At 40.9% G+C, this 26,276-nt stretch overlaps 1 protein-coding gene across 6 annotated transcripts in view; it reads right to left on the bottom strand.

Annotated features, from left to right (window-relative positions):
• PAK1 (p21 (RAC1) activated kinase 1) overlaps positions 1-26,276 on the bottom strand; it is a 105,406-nt gene that overhangs the window by 39,588 nt on the left and 39,542 nt on the right. For 2 of the 6 annotated variants that reach the window (XM_084768227.1, XM_084768228.1), the window contains exon 2: positions 8,511-8,721. In XM_084768227.1, the coding sequence (XP_084624353.1) occupies positions 8,511-8,700 (190 nt within the window). In that variant the 5' untranslated portion in view covers positions 8,701-8,721. Of the gene's footprint in view, positions 1-8,510; positions 8,725-21,489; positions 21,695-26,276 lie in introns of those variants that run through there. The other 4 variants (XM_084768223.1, XM_084768225.1, XM_084768226.1 and 1 more) reach the window with 4 other exon arrangements.

The raw sequence follows: 26,276 nt of genomic DNA, 5'->3' as shown, positions 1-26,276 counted from the left end.
CACACACACACACACACACACCATACAAAGTTTTTTATTGCTACAATTTTATAAGCTAAATACTACTAATACCTGCTTACAGAGTAATTTATCCATATACCTGCAAGGACTAGGATTTAAACCCAGGACTGATCCCAAAGATTGTTTTCCTCAGTGACTTCATAAGAACCTCTAGCCTACATGCCAGCTGCTAAGGCTTAGGCTATTTATATCCTTGCCAATTTCCCTTCTAGAGCAGCTGTCTTGAGAAGAGGACTAAGGGTTAGACCATGGCCCCAGACAAGTAGTCACTTATGACATAATTGCATCTGTCTCACTCAAAGCCAGAATGTATAAGACACATGGCAGGGCTTTGGAAATACTTTGTTTCAAATGGCTTTCTGCTTCTAAATTCCTTCTAAGCTAATCCCTTAAAAGGTTTTAGAGAAATACAATTATATTGTCTTGTTTAGATTTAAACATGCTATATTTATACATCTTGTTATTATTTATAAATTATTTCCATTTTATGTTAATAACGCATATAATATAACACAGATGTTAAGTCCAGAAGGATCTGTGGTAATAGAGATCCAGAGAGAAAGTAGCTCAGGGGACAAGTAGTTTATAGACAAGAGTGCTGAGAAATGAAATGGTGTAACAACACACAGGAGGGCTAACTCTGGAGTTAGCTCTGCCTCTGCCAGCCCCTCTTCTCTCTGCCTACAGCCTCTGAATACACCTCACCACTCCCACGTGCTATCTGTTGCTCACTTTTTTTCCTCTTTCAAAGACTGATTCAGGTCCCGTTTCTTTCAGAAAGGATTTTCTTATATTCCTCCCCCTGTGAACTCCCAAGGCACAAAGTCTGTCATTCATTATCTCATACAATTCCTTGTAATTTTTAAGAAGTAAAATGTAACTAAGGATGCAAGTCATGGCTTACAATCACGATTATTATACGTACGGATCTCAGACAGAACCCAACACAGAGCTTAGTTTAAGAGCAGCCTGGAAACTGGTAGGAAGTAATCTTAGAAGCTATCTAACTCTACTCCTGAAGAAAGACTCCCTGGAAAAGAAACTGTCTTATCCTGGATCACAGGGCACATGATGGTGAGCCTCAGTCTACCTGATCAAGTCTTCCCCTCCACTGTGCCATCCTAAGCCCTTCCGACTTGAATGGAAGCAACTACTGACTGAAATAGCAGCTTAATGCAAACTGGACCTGAGAGCAGGAAGTGAAAAAGAAGAAGAGGAATTAGGGATACAGCTGGCAGACGTAGCCTAGGTACTATGCAAGGTTTAGGCAGAGTATTTACCAGCTGGAATGCAGCAGCAAACAGACTTCCTAAGGCAAAAATACAGGGGAGAACTAGTGAGGAAGCCAAATCTGTTCTGAGCTGCTTGGAGCTCAGTTCATTACTTCCTGGGAAACGTAACCAAGCCCTCACATTTGCACAGGCCATAGCCTCTGCCTCACTGCTCCTCACAGCAAGCCCAGGAGGCAGACAGCATGGACCATCTCCGTCTTACAGCCACAGACTTAAGTCAGAATTTTTTTTTCCTTTTTTAAGTTTTTCAATGCAAGGTTTCTCTGTGTGGCCCTAGCTGTCCTGGGTGGTGCTCTGTAGACCAGGCTTGGCCTTGAACTCAAGAGATCCACTTGTCTCTGCCTCCCAAATGCTAGGACTAAAGGCGTATACCACCATGCCCAGCTCCTTATCATCTAGGCATGCACTCACTGCTGAACCCTGGAAAAGTCTCCGAGTTTCAAGTCCTACTTGTATAACAGGACATCAACTCCTCTCAGAATATAGATAGAAGTAGACAATACGTTACCCTTCTGAGAAAGGTATTATCTGAAAGAAATCATTAAGGGTAAGTAGCTATTAGCTAGACAGATAGGGAGGGGTATTCTAGAAACAAAATAAGAAAAGGCCTAGAGGAGACAACAGTGTGCTCAGGATTTTCTCAGTTTCCCGTCTACCAGAAAGCCAACCAACTTTCATAATCTCTTCTTACTACACATATACTTTGATTCTGGGGTTGACTAACAAAACAGTGGATAAAACAAATCTATGCTCCTGGGGGTTCAATAGCCCATGGCCACAAATCCCGCCTCTCTAGCCACCGCAGGACATTTTAATGATGACTAAGCACCTGTGTCTGAGTGAATCTGATAAAACATTTCCCTCAACTGATAAATGCATAAATTATGATGCATTCACATAATGAAGTTCACTGATAAAAAGAAATGAATCCCTGATCATGCTGTAAAATGGATGAACTTTGGAAGCATTATGCTAAGTAAAAGGATCTGGGGGAGGAGGGCTGGAAAGACTGGAAGGATCTCTCAGTGCTTATGAGGCTGTGTTGTACGTTGTGGTATCTGTGTGCAGATCAGAGGACAACTTGGTAAAGCCGCATTCCTTAATGTAATGCAGAGGACCTAGCTTCACGCCCCAGCACCCACAACTACCCATAACGCCAGTTCCAGGAGATTCCATGCCCTCTTCTGACCTCCTTAGGCACAGGCATGCACATGGTATACATACATGTGGCAACAGACTCATACACACAAAAGTAAGTATTTTTAAAAGATGCACAAAGTCCTGCATATTACATAATTCCATTTATATGAAACATCTAGAACAGACAAAGCCATAGACAGAAAGAAGAGAAGAGGTTAACAGGGGATGAGAAGAGACAAATAAAGAATAACCTAATAGGAATGGAATTTCTTTTCGGTCCAGTGAAAATGCACTGATATTAGTTGTAATGACTGAGCAAATATTTTTGATGCTGATACCTCAACACAGGTCTTCATGCATGTTTTGCTAGTAATGTACATCATCATGTTATACTCACAGCTGATTGTATAATTTTGTAAATATACTAAAGCCTACTGTATTGTATATGTTAAGATGGTGAACTATATGGCATTAGAGTTATATATCAACTTTTTATGTAAATGTAATTTTAAATGTATTAAGAAAATAGGGAACAAGACCCAGGTTTGGGTCTCAGAACTAATAACTGTCTGTAGCTCCAGTTCCAGGAAACCCAACACTCTCTTCTGGCCTCTGTGAGCACCAGACACACACAAATATATAAATACACTAGGCACATAAAATAAGATGAACTGTAAAAAATAAAAAGGAATATATGTATTCAATTAAATTAATAACTAATTTAGCTTTTGCTAAAATGTGATATCAAATATGATTAAGACTTCTTAACAAATAGGATTATAAAATTTACTTAACCAAATAAAAGCTGATTATCAAAGCCTCTAAAAAACATTATACAGCTATGAAATATTGGATGCCTCTCCTTTGAAATTAAAAACAAAACAATTCAACACAGTAATGTAGGTATCAGACAGGACAATTTAGCAAGAAAAAGGAATGAAACAAAGAATAAGATATTTTTCTTACTATTCTGTGAATCAATTAAAATGTTTTTATAAACTAAAGAACCTTAAAAACATGTGTTATTAATATTAGCAATTCCTGAAGTAAGATTTCTCCATAAGCTGATTAAGGCAGAGAATTCAAATATGACTGAAGACAGAAAGGAGAAAGAATCACCTTGATTTCATGTAAGTAAAGAAAAAGCTTGTAACCTCACCCATCCTCTGTCTCCGGCTTAGTTCAGCTTGGGCTTAGTTTGGCAAAGCAGCTGACTACAAAACCCCATGTTTTACCACAGACATTAAAGTTTCAGCAAGAATCATTTGCCCAATTTTTTAAAACAACGCCTCTCATTGGCTCAACTGAACTCATCTGAGTAAAGTAAAATATTACAAACTTAAGAGAAAGAAGCACTGATGTAGTTCAGTGTTAAAATTAACATCACTGAGTTGGGTGGTAGTGGCGCATACCTTTAATCCCAGCACTCAGGAGGCAGAGACAGGCAGATCTCTGAGTTTGAGGCCAGCCTAGTCTACAGAGTAAGTTCCAGGACAGCCAAGACTGCATAAAGAAACCCTGTCTCAAAAAAAAAAAAAAAAAAAAAAAAATTAACTTCACAAACCTCTTCCCAAGCTCACAGAATTTCACTTTGGTCATAAAAATGCATCCAGAAAGACATTCCAAACTAAATGCTGTATGACTTCTGAAAATAAAACCAAAGGCTCCAAGTCCTAACCGCAGGAACCAGGCTTTCCCACACAGAATTCTGCAACTCAGCACCATTTATTACAAGCCTTCAATTATAGCTTCTCCTTCCAACCATGCCTATATTCCCTCAAGCGCGAACTGAGGCCATCCCGGAGGTCAGCATTAGGTAATGCACACAGACACCACCTACTCCCAGCTCTAATCTAAGCCACTACTGTGGTCCATAAAGAACTTTTCCTTCTCGTTTCCCTTAGAGACACAAGGTTGTGCCTCTAGAAATTTTTGCCTCCCAACGTCTGGGTGGGAACAGGAATACATTTCTTAAAAGCACCATGTATGAGTCCAATATGCAATTGGTGTTGGGAACAGCTAACAGGAACACAATAATACGATGCAATAGACACTTTAGAAAGACTTAGTTCTACACTCATTCCTCTCACTTTCCACCAATAAGATCTTGGGCACTGCTTACTAAATAAGTTGTGGGTATTAGATATGGGTATCAACTAAAAGAATAAAGATGACTTCATAAGTTAACCTCATCTGTACGGCTCTATAGTTTAGAAAACGATTCATAATAAAGTGGTATACAAAGGCTCACTACTGACAGATGGGCATGAGCTGTTACTCCCACTTCACAGATGATGCTACAAAGATATTTGAAAACAGTAAATGACAGAGTTAATGTGAGGGGCAGAACTCAATCATAGTTGTTGGAGCTCGTTTCTAGACTAGTTCTCTAAGCAGCTTCTATTTATCTTCAAATACTACATATGAAGGCACAGCATGTGCCAAAAATGTAGATACCTGGGTTGTATTCTTGCTTCTTTCACAAGCTGGCTGCCACATTTGTGTCAGTGACTTCTCTACAGACTTCAGTGCTTTCGTCTAAAAAAAAATGAGAGAGCCAGAGCAGCAGACAGTTTCTTTTAGTTCTGCAACCCTATATTTATATAGATGAGGTATTGCAGAATGTCACTGTCGCAGGCGTGTCTATGTAGGTGGAAGGAAACCAGGCCATCGTGAGGCATTTTTATTGGTGATGGAGCTGTAGATCTGGAGGTTCTTTTGGGAATCTGACTGAGTACCCCTAGGTCAAATTTGGTCTAAAAAATAAATTTTATCCTCAAGATCAGGTCTGCGTCTTTGTAGGTTGAAAGCCTAGAGGTTGAAAGCCTTTACAAGAAATTCTTACAAAATGACCTAATAGCCTGTACTTTATTTTCTAGCTATGGATTTTCTACAGATTCCCTAAGCACATTGGTTTTACCCCTGCTTTAAGACCCTTGTTGACTATTATTAATATATATATATATCAAGAGGCGCTATATATATATATATGAGGCGCAATATATATATATATAGCAAGATGAAAAAATGGCTGTTTCTTCCCTTTAGTTTGGAACCTTAGTTCAGCTAGCAATCTATTACTTAACTGCAGGATATACAACAGTACGAGCAGTCAGTTACAGTAATCTCTTACACCAAGAACCTCCAGGTCTGCAGCTCCATAACCAATAAAAATGTCTTCACGATGGCCTGGTTTCCATCCACCTACATAGACACGCCTGCGACAGTGACATTCTGCAATACCTCATCTATATAAATATAGGGTTGCAGAACTAAAAGAAACTGTCTGCTGCTCTGGCTCTCTCATTTCTCAGACGAGAGCACTGGAGGCTAGAGAGAAGTCACTGACACAAACGCGACAGCCAGCCTGTGAAAGAAGCAGGAATACAACCCGGGAATCTGAATTGTTGGCACACAACCACTCCTTCGGTTGCAACGATGCTTGAAGGAGCTGCCTCTGTCCTGGTTTAGATGGGAATCTTCCTTAAACGCAGGCAAATGAAGAGGCTGGGGTGGCAATTCAGGGTAAGAGCGCTTGCTATGTAAGAATGAGGATCAGAGCTAAGATCCCCAGCATCCATGTCCAATACAAGGCATGCCCACATGCACCTGTCACCCCATCATTGTCAGGGAATTTGGGAGGACAGAAACAAGGATCACTGGGGCTTGCTGACGCCCTGCCTAGCTCCAAGTTCAGTGAGAGAGCCTTTCTCAAAGGGAGTAAGGTGGAATGTGATATATTAGAATGCCCAATGTCCGCCTCTGACCTCTACAAGTGCATAAGCACACTATGCACATACGCATATACATCACACACACACACACACACTCTTTATTGATACATAATTTACATACCATTATAATTCATCTATAAAGTACAAAAATCAATGGCTTTTATTATTTTTACCAAGCTGGACAAACAATACCACAATCTAAGGCATTTTCATCACTTCAAAAAGAAATTCTGTATCTCTTAGCCGTCACCCCCTTAATCCCATCTGTTTACTAACTCTGCATCCTTAGACAACCACTGACATGCCTTTTATCTATGAATTTACATTTCTAGACATTTCACATGAATGGACCCACATGCTATGTAACCATTACGTTACGGTCTTTTCTTTAACAACATTATTTGAAGGTTTACCCATAGGTGCAGTATGGTTCAGGACATTTTTTAAAGCCAAGTATTATTTCATTATATGGCTGTTGTCTTTTACTTTTAATATTAGACTGCTCCCACTTCAGAGTATCATGAAAATGAGGCAAAGCATTATTTCTCTTGGTGGAAGTAATGGGCAATAACATTTCCCTAAATTTAAGTGTCTAAAGAATTGCCAGAATCCTTTCCCTGAGGTTAAACCATTTTACATTCCTACCAGCAATTATGAGGGTCAAATACCTCCATCTCACCAACATTTGATAACATCTTTTTGTATGTTTGTTTGTTTGTTACAGCCATCCTAGTGCCTTTGGAGTGGGATTTGATGATGGTTTGAATTTGTATTTCCCTAGCAACTAATGAAAACAGTATTTATTCATATGCTAACTTCCATTTCTCTATCTTCTTTGGAGAGATGTCTATTCAGATCCTTTGCCATTTTAAAACTGAATTACCTGATTTTTGTACTAGTTTTCTGTATTTGTGACACAAGTTCCTTATAAGATACAAAATTTCAGAAAGTTACCTTGCGTTTTGCAGTTACCCTTTGACCTTTTTTTTGGGGGGGGGTGTCTTTTCGAGACAGGGTTTCTCTGTGTAGCCTTGGCTGTCCTAGACTCACTTTGTAGACCAGGCTAGCCTCGAACTCACAGCAATCTGCCTGCCTCTGCCTCCCGAGTGCTGGGATTAAAGGTGTGCGCCACCACACTCGGCTCCCTTTGACTTTCTTGATGGTGTAAGTCAGGTACATCTGAACCTGAAGGTTGTACTAGTCACAGATGGAAAGTCACACCACAAGAGCCCTACAAAGATAACTGAGAACTTTACCTAAGAGCAGCAGTCATCCAAGTCGGTTTTTTGTTTTCTGTTTTTTCCTTTTCTTTTCTTTTTCAAGAGAGGGATTCTCTATGTGGCCCTGGATATCCTAGAATTCACTCTGTAGACCAGGCTGGTCTCTAACTCAGAGGTCCACCTGCCTCAGCCTCCTGAGTGCTGGGATTCAAGGCGTGTGCTACCATTGCCCAGCCTAAATTAGCATCATCTATGGGGACACACAAACGTTTATGTTTCCACTGCTTTGTCTATAATGGTATCAGTGGCTTTTTCAGATTCATGGCTTAGATTTTGATTATTGTTCTTTCAAGTTTTATTAGTGAGAGGATAACAAAAGGTGGGCGTGGTGGCTTATGTCAGTAATCTCACCACTTGGGAGCTAAGGCAGGAGGACGTCATGCATTTATGGCTGGCTAGCCAGGCTACAGAGTGAGACTTAGTCTTTAAAAAAAACAGGAAATGAGGTTGCCTAGTAAGTCTTACTCACAATTAACTCATAGTGATTCCTATGTACCTCTGTTTCCTTAGCCCAGCCATTTCTGCCTGTTCTTACTAACACTAAATCCCCAAATCTTGAATGTGGGACCAGAGAGCTAGACAAAAAATAAGGCAATCAAAATTTGCCAACAATGCATTCCAAGTGAAAGTAATCTGGGAAAAAGAAATTTCCAAACAAAGACACTTCAAAAGTCCTTAGGTTTTATGATTTCATAAACATTTTTTTAATTTTAAAAGAAAATAAATATATATATTCATTCATACACACACACACACACACACACACACAAATATTTTCAATTTGTCGGAAAGTTGACAAGAACAAAATGCTTGAGATTTTGTTCAAATATAATTCTGAGCAATGAGTCAATTTAGCACTTGGCTTTATACTTTAGGAAGGCAAGACACAGGGCATAGTTAACAAGAAAATAAATGATATTGAAGGAGAGTTAAGTCAGGGAAGGACAGACCTCCTATTCAGAGTATTGGGGGGCGGGGAGTTGACTTGCTTTGTTTTTTCTTCTCAAAGCACACAAATGATGAAAATAAATGAAATACTGTACTTTTATCTCCCGGTAAGATGGATCGGTAAAATCGGTCCTTCTTTTTCTTCTCCTCTGGGTTTGGAGGCAGAGGTTTGGAGCCGTGGTTTAGGGTTCCAGTGTCTTTGCTGCCAGCTCCAATCATAGTGCTGGTGTTTCTCATCGGAGGGGCTGGAGGCTTGTCCTGGATGTCTAAGCCGTTATTTGACATTGTCACCACCAGCAGCAGCAGCTACTAGAATCAAAAGAAAGAACACAATAACACTCATTATTTTTTTTTATCACAGGTAAATACATATTCTAAATGTTTCAAAATTCAAATTATACAGCCATTCTGCACTCGCCATGAATAATGCCAACTAGCCTATTCAGTCAGTAACCCAGATGTAAATCCCCACTGTGTGACAAACACTGCTAAAAAGTCACCAAGATTTTGTTTTTCTCTGCATTCTCTTCCTTCAGAGCCTATAGAAAACAGATACACACATACCATGATATAGTTGAAAAGAAGACACAGACCAGGCAAACTCTCAGTGGGAAATCCAATAACATTTATGAGATGCTGAGAAATCCCATAGCTTCATTGGTTCTGTTCATTTGTCCTCATGAAGGTTAACTAATACCTCCAGCAGCATTCCATACATTGAGTTTGCTGACAACATGTAACACTATAACTTTAGACAAGGTATCTTTCCCTATATAGATGAGGCTACTGCCAACTGTCAGTGAAACTTCTGTTCTTCTAGCTAGCTTTACTGAGACCAAACCAGCATTTGCTCATTTACATATTACCTGTGCCCTCTTTCAGGTCACACTGGCAGCGTACTGACCATATGGCCACAAAATTATAGTACCTATACTTCTTGGTCCTTCACAAGAAAGATGCCGCCCATGTGCCAGTTCTTCTGGATATCCACCCTCCAAAAGTTTATCTTATTCTAAATATAGAGTGCTCAAGGCAGTAACCATCCTGATTAATTTACTAGTACTTTGCCCATGCTTTTGGAAAACAATAAATTTTTAAAAGAGGAAAATCTCCATGATATGCCAACAAGTGGTTTTAATGAAAACAGATGCTATTACCTTAAAATGTGTTCTTAACAACAGATAAATATGAATGTGTCTGCAGTTTATATTTTCTCCTTATTAATTCATGTAATAGTTAAAAGATGTATCTTTAATTACAACTACTTAGAATACAATTTCCTTGGAGTTAGATACGATAGTGCTTTAGAAATTAAAAGCTTTCCAAAAACTACATAATAATCACCAGGCACTTTTAGAAATATGAGTGCTATGGGCCCAACAACCATAAACCTTGATTTAGTATATCTAGATTAAAGCTAAAATTCTGTATCTTGAAACTAAGTTACCTCAATGCCAGCTAGATTTGAGTACCACTGCGTCAGAAACCAATGCTTTAAAATGCACCTGGTTTGCCACTCTAATGTTTAAAAGGATTAGACACAGAACTCTGAAGGAACACTGTACTCAATAGAAGTAATTCTATAGGAGTCTCTTAGATAGTCTCTAGTAAATGGAAAACATCTGATTTCTTTCACCCTGATTTTCTCCTCAGTGCTCCACAAGGGGCCATCGGTGATATTTAAAAACACACCATTTCTTAATTTATAAATCCTTGGCTGACATGCCAGAATGAAAGCTGAAGAAGAGGCTGTCTGTTATTTGGCTGGGCCCATTCATCAGTCTCACTTTCCATACTACTGCTCCTTTTACTCCCTCTTACACACTAGGTCCACCATCTTCTTTAACTTCTTTCTTTTTTCTTTTCTTTTCTCTTTTTTTCCCCTCCCCCTTTTGGTTTTTCGGACAGGTTTTCTGTGTGTAATAGCTCTTTAAATATGTCATAACTTTCACACCTCCATCCCTTTGCACATGATGTTTCATCTGCCTATCTTTTGAGTATTAATTCTGTTGTTTCTATGGTGCCTTTAGAAAATGTTCTAATCTCCAAAAAGTCGCCCCTTCTCTATGTTCCAAGGCAATGTGTTTGTTTCCAGGTTATCACATTTCTTTGTATTGTTATAGTTATTTACAGATAGATATATCTGTATTCCCAGATATTCTAGATATTCCCAGAGCCATTTTGCCATCTTTGCACATCAACAGTGTTTTACCTTTTTAACTTATTGTAGATACATGTTAATATACAGTTTACAAAAAGATAAGATATATGCTGAGCCTTGAAAGGAATTTATTAGTATAGATAAAATTCAAAGTCCTTTATAGTAGGACATCAATTGGCCCTGCAAACTAAGGCTATACACAGTCTACATTAAATTTATGCCTAAGAAGTCTCTGAACTTGCCAAGTATATTCTCTCTGTCTCCCTGTCTGTCTGTCTCCTCTGTCTCTGTCTGTCTGTCTGTCTGTCTGTCTGTCTGTCTCTCTCTCTCTCTCTCTCTCTCTCTCTCTCTCTCTCTCTCTCTCTCTCTCGTGTGTGTGTGTGTGTGTGTGTGTGTGTGTGTGTGTGTGTGTGTGTGCGCACGCGCGCATGTGTTAAGTGATAGGGATGTCACTCTGGGCATTATTACTAAACTACACTACCTGCTAGTTCACCAAATATTCCCTTTTTTGATTGTTTTGTTTTTTGAGACAGGGACTCACTGTGTAGCTCTGGGTGTCCTGGAACTCATTATGTAGACAGGCCAACCTCAAACCCTCAAGAGATTTGCCTGCTCTGCCTCCTGAATATTGGGATAAAGGTGTGTGCCACCACACCTGGCCCTCATCAAATATTCTTATACACACTAGAAAGAGAGAAAAAGAAAAAGGAAAGGGAAGGAGTCAATCTCCATCATGTCATCAATGATGATTCCTCTCTTTACTGATTAAAATCTTTTTGTTTGGTTGGTTGGTGGGTTGGTTTTTTGGATGGGTTTTGTTGTTGTTGTTGTTGTTTGGTTTTTGTTTGCTGATTGTTTGTTTTGTTTTTCAAGACAAGGTTTCCCTGTGGAGTCCTGGCTATCCTGAAACTCACACTGTAGACCAGGGTGGCCTACAACTCAGAGATCCACCTGTCTAAACTTCCTGAGCACTGGGATTAAAGGTGAGCACCACCAACACCAAGCTCCTTAATTTAACTTATTTTTAAAAATTCATCTTGCCCAACCTTTGGCAAAGCAATTACTCCTTTCTTTTTTGAATAAATGATATCAAAACCAAGGATACCTCTGTTAATCTGAACTGACTGACTGGGTAGGGTTTTTTTGTTTGTTTGTTTTGTTTTTTGTTTTAATTTACTTCTTGTAGTTTCACTTCCCAGATATGACTGCCTTTGCTTTCTCTTCCAGCTCTGAGTCAGGTCCCTTAGCTCCTCCAAGAGAGCATCCAGTGTCTCCATTGGCAATGCCCTCCTACTCTAGGCTGCCAGTTCCAAAATTATACTCCCACAGCTACCTAATACCCAACCAGGCTCTCCCCAGCTCCCAGGTCCTTCAACCAGCAGCTTCATTTATGACCACAGTACAGGATTGTGCCAGGAAAGCATCACCATAATTTTCTTCATTCTTAGTCATTTTATCATGCTTAAGAGAATTATTAGTGGATAGATTAACCAAAACTCTATTAGAATCTAATGTCTGAAACCCTGTATCACATGATGCCAGCTGGGTCATCCCACCTATAATTTGAAAACTTCCAGAAGTAGGATATTTCTAGTCTCAAAAGGCAGCCTAGTCTACCTTTGTTCACCTCATTTGAAAAGAGTTCTCACTTTAAGTTCTGTCTATCTTATTCTACCTTACATTGATTTGTTTACACACTTGCCTCCCCTTCTCTACACTCAGCTAGACTTGAGACTATGGACCCCTTATGAACAAAGTTTATATCTTAAATATTTCAATCCCCTACTCCATTCCTTGCCCAAAAAAAAAGATATATTGAGCATATGAATTACTAAATATAAGATCAAATGAATAAACAAGAATAATTAATGACTCCTTTCTATACTTAAACGCCACCTATTAGAGCTATTCAGAAAACCCTCTCCCTCCAGGTAGAATTTCAAGTACGTGAAATAACCCTTTCAAGACATTCAAAACTATCTTCTCAAAGCTAAACACTCCTAGTACCTTCAAACTATAGTCACAAAAACTGCATTTTCCTGACCACTGCTCTCTGAGCTCACTGGGGCTGAGGGCTCTGTAATAGCACTTGTGCAGTTTCCCTGCAGTCAGCCCTTTCCTGCTATTTCTCCACATATCTTCTCTGTTTTTACAGTCATTTCCAGCACTTGGGAAGTGAAGATAGGATCCCCAGAGAAACCTGATAAACTAGAAGGAATGGTGAGCTCCAAGCTCATGGAGAAACCTCAGTAAATAAAGTAGAGGGGAAAAAAATTAACCTCTGGTTTCCACATGTGAGCAGACATACAAGAACATACATACACCTGTAATTCAAGCGCAGAAACAGGAAACGGAAAATTCGAGGTCAGACTATGTTACATAGCAAGAATCTATCACAAAGAAAGGAATGGAAGAAAACAATAAGGGAGTGAATGTTAATTTTAAGATATAAGTTTAAAAAAGAAAAAAAAGAACTAAAGTGGGACATAGTGGATCACTGTGGGCCTACTGTGCTCTTTGTCACATGTAGACAGGAAAAAAAATGGCCTTTTCTAAGCAATTCTGGATCTGGGCAGTAAATGCCTCATATTAAAACAAAACAGAAACAGAAAACTGTGTTGATTAAAGAACAAGACTATAAGAGAAACTACAATAAGAAAAGAGGGGTTGCCTAAAGGAAAGGGACCAGCTGTTAGCCATCACACGGGGAATTCTGTGATGTCTTGAGCTCACATGGGGCTTGGGGCTTAGGAAAGTCCTTTACATTTCCCAGTAGGATTGCTGAAATCTTGTGAAACAGTTTCCCTAGAGAACCAGCTGCATTACTTAATTTTCACATATAAGATTTCAGCCATCACTTGGAACAGGTATTTTAATAATCATTAACATCAGATCACACTTCAGAACTTATAAAAAGCTTGGGAATCTACTTGGTGGGTATCACTTTTCTCACTCTAGGCTCTGCTAGGTGCTGGGACTAGAACAATGAAACAAATCCAAAGAAGCACGGTTTCAGAGATGTTGCCAGGCACTCCACAGTGAGCACAAGAACCAAGGATCTGAAAAAAATATTTGTGTGATCACTGCACCACACATCACAGTTACCTTTAGAAGCAAAGGAATAAACTATACAACCTCTAATTTACTTAACTTGTAAAAATCTTGGGCTGGAGAGATGGCTCAGAGGTTGGGAGCACTGGCTGCTCTTCCAGAGGTCCTGAGTTCAATTCCCAGCAACCACATGGTGGCTCACAACCATCTATAATGAGATCTGGTGTCCTCTTCTGATGTGCAGGTGTACATGCAGACACAACATTGTATACATAATAAATAAATCTAAAAAAAAATCTTTATTACGTTTACTTGTCTCTTTAGTGCATGTGTTCACATGCTCATGCAGTGTATGCAAGCGGATGTCAGAAGAGAATGCATAGGGGAGTGTCTCTTTCACCATGTGGGTCCTAGGGGGTTAAACTCAGGCTTAATAAGTGCCATTCCCCTCTGACATCTCACCTGTCCTCTAATGCACTTCCTAGATAGTCCCTCAGATCATTATTTAAAATAAAAGAGAGAAAAGAAGAAGGGTGACAGAGATATAGTTCAGTGGTAGACTACTATGCAAGTGACAAATTCAGTTCAGAGCACTGTAAAAAGGAAGGAAGGAAGGAAGGAAGGAAGGAAGGAAGGAAGGAAGGAAAATTGTTAGGAGTTTACAATAAATTAGTCAATAAAACGAAGGAGGGATAGGGGAAGCAAAACAACTATTTCACATACGAACTACATTTCTAACTTTGAACAACCCAAAGCAGCTGCAAACTGGCATGGCCAACACTCAGGCCTGAGGAGTACTGTATGCCCTTGGTGCCTGGTTATTAGAATCTGATCTTTAATTACATCGTGCCAAGAGGTTTGCTTTGGCAGGAACCTGGAATTCTGCAGCCTTGAATTTGCTGAGAGATGTCCTTCTAATGCGTCAAAGGCACTCCCACTATGCGGCCTCCAGCCAGCCACTTGCTCTAGTATAGCAACAAGAAAGCCACTGCTGGGGTAGCTGGGAAGAAAACTGTAGGTGGTTCAAAGCTACTTTAATTTCTCATGCTCTGCTGACTCTTATGTAAAATACAAACCTACTTTAGAGTTATCATAAGAATTAAAAAACACAAAAGCTTTTAAAAGAGACAGTACCTAGCATGCGCTTAACACAAAAAGATGTCCAAAGAATTTTCATTTCTTCCCCTAAACCCACCATCCCATCAGCTTTCATGTCCCTACCTTTACATACACTGTTCTATCTGCCTAATATGCCTCAGTGTGTCTGCTTAGCAAACTCCTGTTCATTCCTCAAGGTCCATTTGGACTCCCTTCCTCTAAGAAACCTTTGAAGAAGCCTCTTACTTACTGCCTTCCTTCAAAACTTAACTGCATTGTAGACATACCTCCATGAAGCAATGTCAAATTTTCACCTTCACTTCTTGTGGTCACTAGGCAAGGAATAACTCAAGGGACAGAGCTATGATTACTTTCTATGTCTCCATGGCCTCTACCCAGCAGAGACATGGAATACCTCAGGAAATGAGCAAGAACCCACTTTCTAAGCCAATTTGGCTTGGCGGAAAACACAGAAACTGGAAGACTCAAAAGTCAGACAATTCCAAACCTTCGTTTTAAAGGAATTTAAAACCTATCAGGGTATATAATTTACTAACTTAAATATTGAAAGGGGTACAATTAACTTCTTGATTATTTTGATATTCATTCCCCCCCCCCTCTCTCTCAGTTTTGGTTTTGTGTGACAGCCCTGGCTGTCCTAGACTCGATTTGTAGACCAGGCTGGCCTTGAACTCACAGAGATCTACCTGTCTCTACCTCCCCAAGTGCTGGGATCAAAGCTTATTCTCCTAAAAGTATTCTTTAATATTAGTTATAATTTGAGATCGAATGAGACAGAGAGCTATGTTGAGAGGCTTTCTAATGTTAAGAGAAATGAGATGCAACAAAGGTGTGGAAATGGTGGAGATGCAAAAGAAAAGACTTAAAATTCACTGGGCCATGGTGGTGTTCACCTGTAAGCCCAGCATTCAGGGGACAGAGGCAGGTGAATTCTCAGTTCAAGGCCAGCCTGGTCTACAGATCAAGATCCAGGCCAGCCTGGGCTACAGAGAGAAACGCTCTCTCAATAAACCAGGGAACAAAACAACAAAGACTTAAAATTCACTTACTCTTGCCCTGTACTTATGTACTTAGACCACACACACACCCCTTCCTTTTCTTAACACACCTCTCCTAATTCAAACCCTTCTACTATTTTTGTTGGAACTTGCCATTTGTCATTGACTAGCTCCCTTTGGCATATTAGTCTTAAAAGAAACCTGCCTATCACCTGAAGAAACTTCTCTAGGTGCAGGTCCCATACCTCTGGCAAAAAAAAAAAAAAAAAAAAAAAAAACCCACCAGGAAGCTGTCTTTTCTTTCACACTCATCCTACAGACTTTACCCTTAATTTCCAGTGCTATTTGCAAACCATTTCTTTACCTCCATCTGGTGAGAGAATGGTTTCTGTGAGTCACCTCTGCTGGCTGCTATGACACTGCCTTGCACTTACTACTCATTCCCTAGTCACTGTCACTCAGTCCCTGATTTGTCTGCCTCTTCACCCCTATTGAAAGTTATCACTGTAGATGAATGACTTCAGCAGTCACAGTGATGACCCTGTCAACACCTGGCCACTCCATTTTTCTTTTTTAAACCTCAAGTCCAAGTTAACCCATACCCACGTGATCACACTCAGGGTCTGATCACCAAATATATACAAATTCAATTTATAAGTGAATCATATACACTCTAAACATAATAGCTAACTAGTTCAAGAATTTCTACTTAAATTCTGAAACTTCACTCTGAGCTCCAATAAACTAACTTACCAGACTCTATAATCCTCATCTTGACTTCTCTCCTTGCCTAGTTGTCTCTCAAAATTACCCAAACCCAGAGAGATGACCTAGAGGGTTAAGGAGTTGCTTTGTAGACCGGGCTGGACTCAAGCTCACATCGATCCACCTGCCTCTGCCTCCAGAGTGCTGGGATTAAAGGAGTGCACCACCACTGCCTGGCAAAAGCACTGGATTTTAAAGCAGTGATCTGATTTATCTTTTAGACAGGCCACTCGAGCAACAGAGGAGAAAACATTAAGAAGTTACAAAAAACAAGGTCAGAACTCACAGCTACATAGAAGACTGGCAGCAGGTAGACAGTAGTTCAAAGGTAAATGTGGCTAGGTAGGGGTGGCTCACACCTTAAATCCCAGCACTCAGGAGGCAGAGGCAGGCAGAGGTCAAAGTTCGAGGCCAGCCTGGCCTACAGTATACAGAGTGAGTTCTAGGACAGCCAGGGCTACATAGAGAAACCCTGCCTGAAAAACCAAAAAAAAAAAAAAAAAAGTAAATGTATCTTAAAGGCAAAACCAAGGGGTTTAGAAACTGATGTAGCATAACTAAATGATTCCTGACCCAAGGAATATTGGAATAATATACAAACACTATAGTAGCTTACATGTGTGCACATACTCTCCTCTGAAACCAACATCCTCTTCCAAACACCACTTTGTCTTTGCTTGCCCTCAGAAGCAGAGCTTCCCACAAGACTTATCCATTAATATTTAAGCACTATCTCTACTAGCTTCCCCTCTGTGCCAAGTGGTGTCCTTCCTATTTCACCAAAAGTATTCTTGTCAAGATTGACAATCATTTCCGTCTTGAAAAATCTAACCGTCACCTTTCTGTCCTTACCATGTTCAATTTCTCATCAGCAGTCAGTATCATTATCCTCAGTCCTTTTAAATACTTACTTTCTCCTTTCTGAGATCCTCTTTCCCGTCTCTCTCTTCGCCTTCCCTTCCCCCCTCTGTACACTCTTCCTTCAGTACCTTTCCCACATCCAAGGCTCCAGAGCCCTTTACTCATACCACACGCTCTCCCCAAGATGACCTCACCCAGCCCGAAGGCCTTACTGTTGATGACACCAAGTTTTTACCTCTTCATCAGACAGCTCTCTTATCTGACAGTCACCTCTACCTACACTCCTGTTAGGCTGCAGGTACAGGTACTGGTAAGAGTGGCAGATGCAGTTGTCTCACAGACTGTTGGACTGAACATGATCAAAGAGGTACTCTTAATTATCACAGCAACTATCACAAATTTTAATTATACTCATTTATTATACATCTCCTTAATAAACAACAGCAACTAAATACGTCTTATTTACTAACATATATGAAGTTACTAAAAAGGCACTCAACTGACTTTTATGTTTAGCAGACCCTGAGTCTGCTCTCAGATGAATGCACAGACTAACAGGAGGAAAAGACACAAAATCCACATAACAATACAACAGCAAGAGTGCAGAGAGGTGCTACATAAATCCAGAAAAGAGGCCCTATCAGTAAAGAAAGACTTTCTTGAGAGGTTGACTTTAGAGTTTATTTTTCCAGGATAAGAGTAAGTGTAGCTATTAAGTATCAACTGTGTCACTTCTTTATTTTTTTAATTAATTAATTTTTATGTGCATTGGTATTTTGCCTACATGTATGTCTATGTTTGGATGCCAGATCCCCTGCAAATGGAGTTACAGATAGTTGTGAGCTGCCATGTGAGTGCTGGGAACTGAACCTGGGTCTTACGGAAGGGCAGCCAATGCAAGTCACTGAGCCATCATCTCTCCAGGCTCTTTTTTTTTTTTAAATAAAATTACTTTTAAGCCTTATAATAAACTTTTCAATATAAATATAAATATCTTTCATTTATATATGAAATTTAGATAAACAAGAAGGTAATCAGTAACTACTAAAACAAAGACTTGATGCTATTTACTACTTCCTCTATTTGCCTATTGGTCACAGTCTCCAAAATATAATCTTTTATACTGGCCTCCTACCACCTCTCTGACCTGAATAAAACACTTGATTTCCAGTTGACCTTCATATTGAGCATGGAGCTCAATTGTCAATCCTAAAAGCCTTTTCTGCCTATGCCCTCTTTTTCTTTTATTCACCAAGAATTGAGACTCAAATTTTAGACTGCTCAGTTGCGTCCTTGGGCTTCTGGGCTATAGCATCTAAGCATTTTCTTAGTGTTTTAAGAATGTGTCCACAAACAATAATAAGTATATGGGTACATCACTGCACACAGTGTGTTGATGTATTCATTGCCACACTGAATCCTCACCAGCCCCACAGAGTGTTATATTCCTATCGGAGGTCAGTGAAGTAAACACCTAGCCTATCTGGTCTCTGGACTCTATCTTGTTCCAGAAATTGAATTTAAGAAAACAGAGAAGAAAAAGGGATCAAATAACTCAGAGAGGGTGTTCAGCAGTGAGTCACCTAAATGGCCTGGAGCCAGAAATGAACAGGGACAAAGTCTGCTTCCTTCCAAGGCACTGAGAATTTGTTTGGCCATGCTGTAATAACCTACTACATGTAAATTTGTTTTCTATCTCAGTAATGTCTACACTCTAGTCCCAAAGACAGAAAAAAACAAGAAAACTCTTTATATACAACATGCGCATAATGTCACAAGATAACGTGGTCTAAGCAAATTCATACCACAATTGAGGAAGATTTGAGTTTCCAGTCCAGCCCTGTCACTGATTTGTTGACCCTTAGTCTTCCTCTACTGCATCATCATAGCTCCCTGAGCTTCCCTCTACACTACCACATGAGGGTCCACACCCTTGACCTGCATCTGAACACAGCAAATGAATCCAACTCCCTCTTTTAAAGGCACCAGTACATAGCAACCAACGCCATAACTAACACAGAATAGATGACCGAGAGAATATTTATTTTTGAAACTACATCTATTTATGTATGTGTGTGCTTGGATAGTGGTGAACACATCCAGACACTGGCTCACTTACCCAGACAACATGTAGGAGCTGATATCTCCTTCCACCATAGAGAACCTATGCTATGGGTCATCATGCTTGGTGGCAGGTGCCCTTACCAGCTAGAGAGAACATGTCATAATGGATGGGTATACACACACACACACACACACACACACACACACACACACACACACACCATATTCTAGAAAGTGAGTATCAACAGACATTGCTCATGGGGAGGAAAAAAAAAGACAGAGCAAAAATAAACCACTTCAAAGAGCCTACCATCAGGAGGGGTAAAGAATTAACCTCTATGGTTACAAATCCTTTAAATACCTTTAGACACCCTACATAGTCTTTCCCTCCACAGCTACCCTTAGCCACAAATAACCTCTATCTTCATACAAAAGCCACCTTCTTCTTCAAAAGAACACTCTCTTGCCCCAAGATTTTACCTTCTCTTCATTCCACAGTGCTTTCTCTTCAGCCCCTCACCTCAATGAGGGACTCTCAGTAAGGTCTCTAGCTGTATTCAAACTTGTTCTCCAGCTCAAGCCTTCAAGCTCTTAGCTTCCTATCATGCTTGTTCCCTTCTGCCCATGTTTTACCTTGGCTCTCAAGGGATAAAGATGGGGAAATACATCCAGGAAGAAAAACTACTTATCAGGAAGCCCCAAAATACAGCTTAAGGGTAGTCAAGAGAGAGCCCAGCACTTGGAGAAAATACGAGTTTAGGTCAAAAACAAGCTAGATGTTTGGCCCTTACAAACATCACAGCAAAGGCCCCTACAAACCAACAACTACTACCTATGGGAAAGCACAATCAAAAATGAGGGGGGAGAGAGAGACAGACAGAGAGAAAGAGAGACAGAGAAAAGAACAAGAGCCTAAACAAGAGGAATAGGATCCAGGGAAGAAAACAAAAAAAGAGAAAAAAAGAAAGAAAGAAAGAAAGAAAGAAAGAAAGAAAGAAGGAAAGAAAGAAAGACGTGGGTTATGGAGGGGAAAGAGACAAGAAAGTGGGATGTATGAGGACAGGGAAAGGAAGAAAGGAAAATGGTGAGGTAGGGAAACAGGTGAGGGGGCAGGCAAGGAAAAAATGACCAGCAGGAGGAGAAAGAAAAAAAGGAAGAGGAAGGCTTGCCAGAGGAAATGCATAGCTCCTCTGAAACCGAGATGAGAAAGAAGGTCCAACATAACCAACATAGGTTAGTATTTCTACTTTGTGGTGCCAGATAATAAAGGAAGGAAGTAGAGTGATTGAGACATTATACAGTCTCAGGGTCTGTCGTTTACTTAGCAGATCAATAGCGGTGCTCCAGAAGACTAGCTGGTTTATAGCAGTGGTCTAAGTATCAAAGAACTGGCCAGTTCAGAGAAAATATTAGCATGCTTTCACCTCAACCCCACCTTCCTATACTCAACACACCTACACCTACCCCCAACAGAAGCATCAGCATTTCCAGCCTGTCTTGTCCTGAAGTCACTGGTTCTAAACAGACCAGCAGGATGCATACAGAAGGCTGGCTCCTCAGTCTCTATCTAGCTCACCTTCCCAAGATAATTTGACAGCCTTGGAAAGCCACAGTTACAAACAGAATGTTAAATCCTTCTCTTCAAATAAGGGAACTGAGGCTCACAGAGACTGCCTAGTCTACACTAGGTCTCCAACCAGAGAACAGCACCCCTGGTCCCAGTAAGACCGTAGCTAAACCAAGGCACAGAAAAGCATCACCCCGCCACCAAACAGAAGCGTGCTTACAAAGGAGTGGGGCCCCTGAGGCATGCAGTTCCCCAAAAATCCAGCTTCCCCTTCATAATCTTCCCTAGCCAGAGATCTAATTCCAGCACAGGCCTAGCCCTGAGTGGGCTTATCTCAAGATTCCACCCTCACCCTCCGGCCCTTCCCTCATTAAGCGCCCCTAAGGTAAATAGAATGCAATGCTCTTCCCACTCCCTTCTCCGGAAGGCAGCAAGTCACCCCCTTAGGTCAGCCTAGCTGTGTCAGGCCCAGGAAAGGCCAGCATTACCTGGCGTGGGGTGACGGGCCCAGCATCTCTGATGATCTTGTGTATCTGTCGCAGAGCCGCACCGCACCTCTCCCTGCTCAGCAGTTGGGACAAAGCCTGGGCTGAACCAGCCCGACAGGCTGGATTCGGCTGGGCTCAGCAGCGCAGCCACCCAGCTCCCGAGGCGCAGCACACTCAGGCCCTCGTAGGGCGGCAGCAAAGACACAGCAGCTCAGTGAACAGAGAAAGGGAGGGGAAGGAGGCGGGGATAGCGCTGACCCCGCCCCCTTCTTTCGGAACAGGCACTGAGGGGCGGGAAACAACTACATTCCCAATGTTGTGGGTGTCTCTGCTGTTTTCACAACCCTGGCTTCAACAAGAGGTAAGAGGTGGCAGGCAGGCTTTTCAGAGTAGTGGTTCTCAACCTTTCTACCGATGCGACCCTTTAACACAGTTCCTCATGTTGTGGTGACACCCCACCCCCCCACCCCCGACAAATCATAACATTACTTTCACTGCTACTTCATAACTGTAATTTTGCTACTGTTTTGAATCATAGTGTAAATATCTGATATTTCCAATGGTCTTAGGACCTGTGAAAGGGTCTTCAACAACCCCGAGGGGTCGTGACCCACAGGTTGAGAAAAGCTGTCCCAGAGCCTGGCGGAGACCTCTTGAGCCCTAAGGTCAATAAGAAAACCACACGCCCTCTGTACCTTAGTTTTGCAGCCGGGTATTGAGGGAGTCTTTCCTAGACCTCCTCAATCAGATTCAAGATTCATTCAGATTAGAATGGAGGGGAGGGGAGGCATCTCTTCTGCTGACTCTCTAAAAGGTGCCCCATGAAAAATACTAGGTGGCCCTCACACCAGCCACCCTCTCCTTTGGACAAAGAAAGTTCAGCAGCACTACCATTTAAGGGTTATTTATTGTATGTGACTCGGTACTTTACAAACCTGTATCTATTTCACAGCCTTATGAAGTAATCCTTACACCAATTCAGGGGTGTCAGAATTGGGGTACTAGGAGAATGTGACCACAGATTTTTTGTTTGTTTATTTTGAAGACAGGGTTTCTCTTGTAGTCCTGGCTGTCCTAGACTCACTTTGTAGACCAGTCTGGCCTCAAACTCACAGAGATCCTCCTGCCTCTGCCTCCCTGAGTGCTGGGATTAAAGGTGTGCACCACCACTCCTGACTACCTCAGCATTTATTCAGCCCCTGCTAGACACCAGTCACTATGACAGAACCGGAGCTGGACAACATATTAAAAAACTAACTCTGGTCAGGCACAGTGGCGCACACCTGCAATCCCAGCACTCAGAGAGGCAGAGGCAGGTGGATCTCAGTGAGTTCAAGGCCAGGCTGCTCTACCAAGGGACTCCAAGACAGCCAAGGCTACACAGAGAAACCTCGTCTCCAAAACAAACAAACAAAAACCTAACTAACTCTGCTCTGTCCCCTCTTAATAAATGGTGCCTCCTGAGGACTGAAATGATAAAAATGTTCCTTCACATATTTCCAAATATTCCCAGGATACATTATCTCTCATCACTCACCACATTCACCAAACTCATCCCTTGCCTTTGAGGAACATGACTGGAGTCAAGCTGTGCAGATTTTATCTTCCAGGTCATAATTAATGAATTTAAAAAATTTTTAAATTATTTATATGTCTTTATCTGGCATGGTGTGTGGGTGGCACATGTGTGCTATGGTATGTATGTGGAGATAGATCAGTTTTCTCCTTCTATCATATGCATCCTAGGGCTCAAATCAGGTTGTCAGGCTTGGTGCCATCTCACCTGCTCATATGTTTAGGTTCTGCTCCAAAGTTTCAACAACAGAAGGGCTCTGGAAAAACAGAATGACAAAAACTAACATTTTTTTTTTTAAAGATCTGTGGTCAATGGAAAGGAATATGGGCAAGATCACAACTAACAATCTTTAGAGCTAGGGGCAACAGAAAGTGGAAGACTACTAATTTAGATGGGTGTCTAAGACAAAATAACACATTCTAAAGAGACTGCTTGAAAGCAGCACAGCAGACCAGGTATAAGACAGGAAGCAGTGGGTAAGAAAATACAGTGATTTTCCAGGGTCACACATCCAGTAAATGACATTACCATGTATATAGGTCTGACTCCTAAGCCTGTGTTTCTTCTTAGTCTTCTTATTTGTTTTGTTACTACAAATAATTGCCAGTCTTATACTAACTCCAGAGTGTGGGTGACCAGCATGAAACCTGACTTGTACCACATGCAGCCATCTTCCCTGACAGATGTCTGCACCTACACTCAGTGTGCACAAACTCTCTAACCACAGGGGAAGAGCTCTATACAGAAAGGACTCAGCTCTTTTGTTATTCACCCTTCCCAGGTCCTGAGTACTTAAGAGTATTTGGGAAAGGAGATGGAAATGTCTGCATTAAAAAAAGAACTGGCCAGGCGGTCGGTGGTGGTGCACACCTGTAATCCCAGCACTTAGGAGGCAGAGGCAGGCAGACCTCTGTGAGTTCGAGGCCAGACTGGTCTACAAGTGAGTCCACAGAGAAACCTGTCTCGAAAAACCAAAAAAAAAAGGAGGAGGAGGAAGGGAGGTGGAGGAGGAGGGGGAGAGGGAGGAGGAGGAGGAAGAGGAGAACAACAACAACAACTGGGACCAGTAAGGTGATCAGCAGGTAAAGGTAAAGTCACTAGTGGGCAAGACTGACCGGGGTTCCATCTTTGGGACACAGAGTAAATAGAACCAACTCCTTCCTACATGTTTTTCTCTGGTGTCCACATACACACCATGATATATGAAATCAATCTCTCTCTCTCTCTCTCTCTCTCTCTCTCTCTCTCTCTCTCTCTCTCTCTCTCTCTCACACACACACACACACACACACACACACACACACACACACACACAACTGGAGAGATGGCTCAGCAGTTATAGCATTTTAAAAATTATTTTATTTTTTAATTAATTTATTCAGATTACAATTCAATTGTTATCCCATCACTTGTATCCTCCTGTTCCTCCCTCCCTCCCACTTTCACCCTATTTTGTAGATAACTAGCACATGCAATCAAATGTCACTGTCACCCCCTCCACTTTGCCCCCCTCACTTTCAGTACTGATATACCTTCCCATAAAGGGTAGGAAGAAAGGGGAGGAAATTATGTATTTAATTTTAATTACGTTTTTAAAAATAAGAAAAAACTAAAATCTTTCTTGACCCTAAAACAAACCCTCAGCTCCCTCTGATGACACACGGGAACTGAAGCAGGGAGGCATGCTGATAGGAGGCCAACAGTTCTATTAACTACTGAAGACTAGGCTTATGATCAAGGATGAAAAGGGATGCCAGAATTCATGAAGCGTTCCATATTTTTAGCCGATGGACAGGACATTCTCCACTGTTGAGTGGAGAAGGAGATCTGACTTTCACACAAACTCTGGTGCCCCATATTTGACCATGTCCCTTGGATGGAGATGCCTGGGGGCACTCAGAGGAAGGATAATAGGTCACCAAGGAGAGACTTGATACCCTATGAGCATATACAGGGGGAGGAGGTCCCCCTCAGACACAGACATAGGGGAGGGGAGTAGGGGGGAAGTGGGAGGAAGGGAGGAATGGGAGGATACAAGGGATGGGCTAACAACTGAGATATAATATGAATAAATTAATTTTAAAAAGAAAAAAAGAAAAATTAAAAAAAGAAAAAAGAAAAAAGAAAAAAGAAAAGGGATGCCAGGTGTGGTGGTGCACACCTACAACTCTAGCACTCAGTCAGGATACGCAGATAGGGGAAACACTGGGAGTCTGAGGCCAGTCAGGGATACAGAGTGACATCTTGCCTCTAAAGCAAACAATAAGAAGGGAAGGAAAAAAAGGCAGAACTGAATGAGGTAGGAGGAGGGACTTTAAAGATGAGGCTTTATATTTGAAAGCAGAAATTAAATCAAGGTAACGTATGACTTACTGAAATCTACATGAGTCAGTAGTTGTGTGCAGTAACTTTTTACATTTATTATGTAGCCCTTTAATTTACAAAGTAAATAATTGACAAATTATCCTTATAAGCTGTGGGCCTTGGACAGCAATGTTTTGTCTATGGAGTCTTCTTAGACCTAACTAGGCCCTTTTAGGTCACACATCTGGCCTATGCAGACAAATGAACATGTACCACTTGTTCACTCTATTATAAAAGCTAATAAAACTGGGTTTGTTTAGAGACTACCGCTTTCAACCTAACTGTTTATGTACTTAACTGCCTACTATGACTGGAATAGCTGCAGGGTTTGAATTGGTTTTCCTTTGCAACCACGAACGATTTTAAACATTTGCTGAATGGAAATTATAATCTTCTGATACCACAACTAAATATATGAGAAGTCAACAATGGCAATTTTGGTATAAAATAACCATGTAATGTGCCATTCTTTCTTGAAGTAATAAGATGGAAAGCCTACTAAGGACACTTTCTGAAATGAGGAAGAGTATTAAATAAATAAATAAATAAATAAATAAGAAAATAAGAATAATAGATTTCAAAACATTTTAAGGAGTATAGAAGCACAAGACCAAGAAACAAATAAGCTAAACTCATCATACTACCAATTTTATTTTATTTTGGTTTTTTGAGACAGAGTTTCTTTGTAACAGCCTTAGCTGTCCTGGACTTGCTCTGTAGACCAAACTCACCACCAATTTTAAAACTATATTATAAAACCTTGTATGGTGGCACATGCCTATCATCCCAGCAATCAGGAGGCTATGATGGCACACAACCCTAACCCCAACTCATGGGAGGTGGAGGC

Source organism: Acomys minous (assembly GCF_964271855.1).
Source record: "Acomys minous genome assembly, chromosome: 2".
Taxonomy (NCBI): Eukaryota; Metazoa; Chordata; class Mammalia; order Rodentia; family Muridae; genus Acomys; species Acomys minous.
Note: the sequence above shows the minus strand (reverse complement) of the source record. Positions and strands in the feature narration are given on the sequence as shown.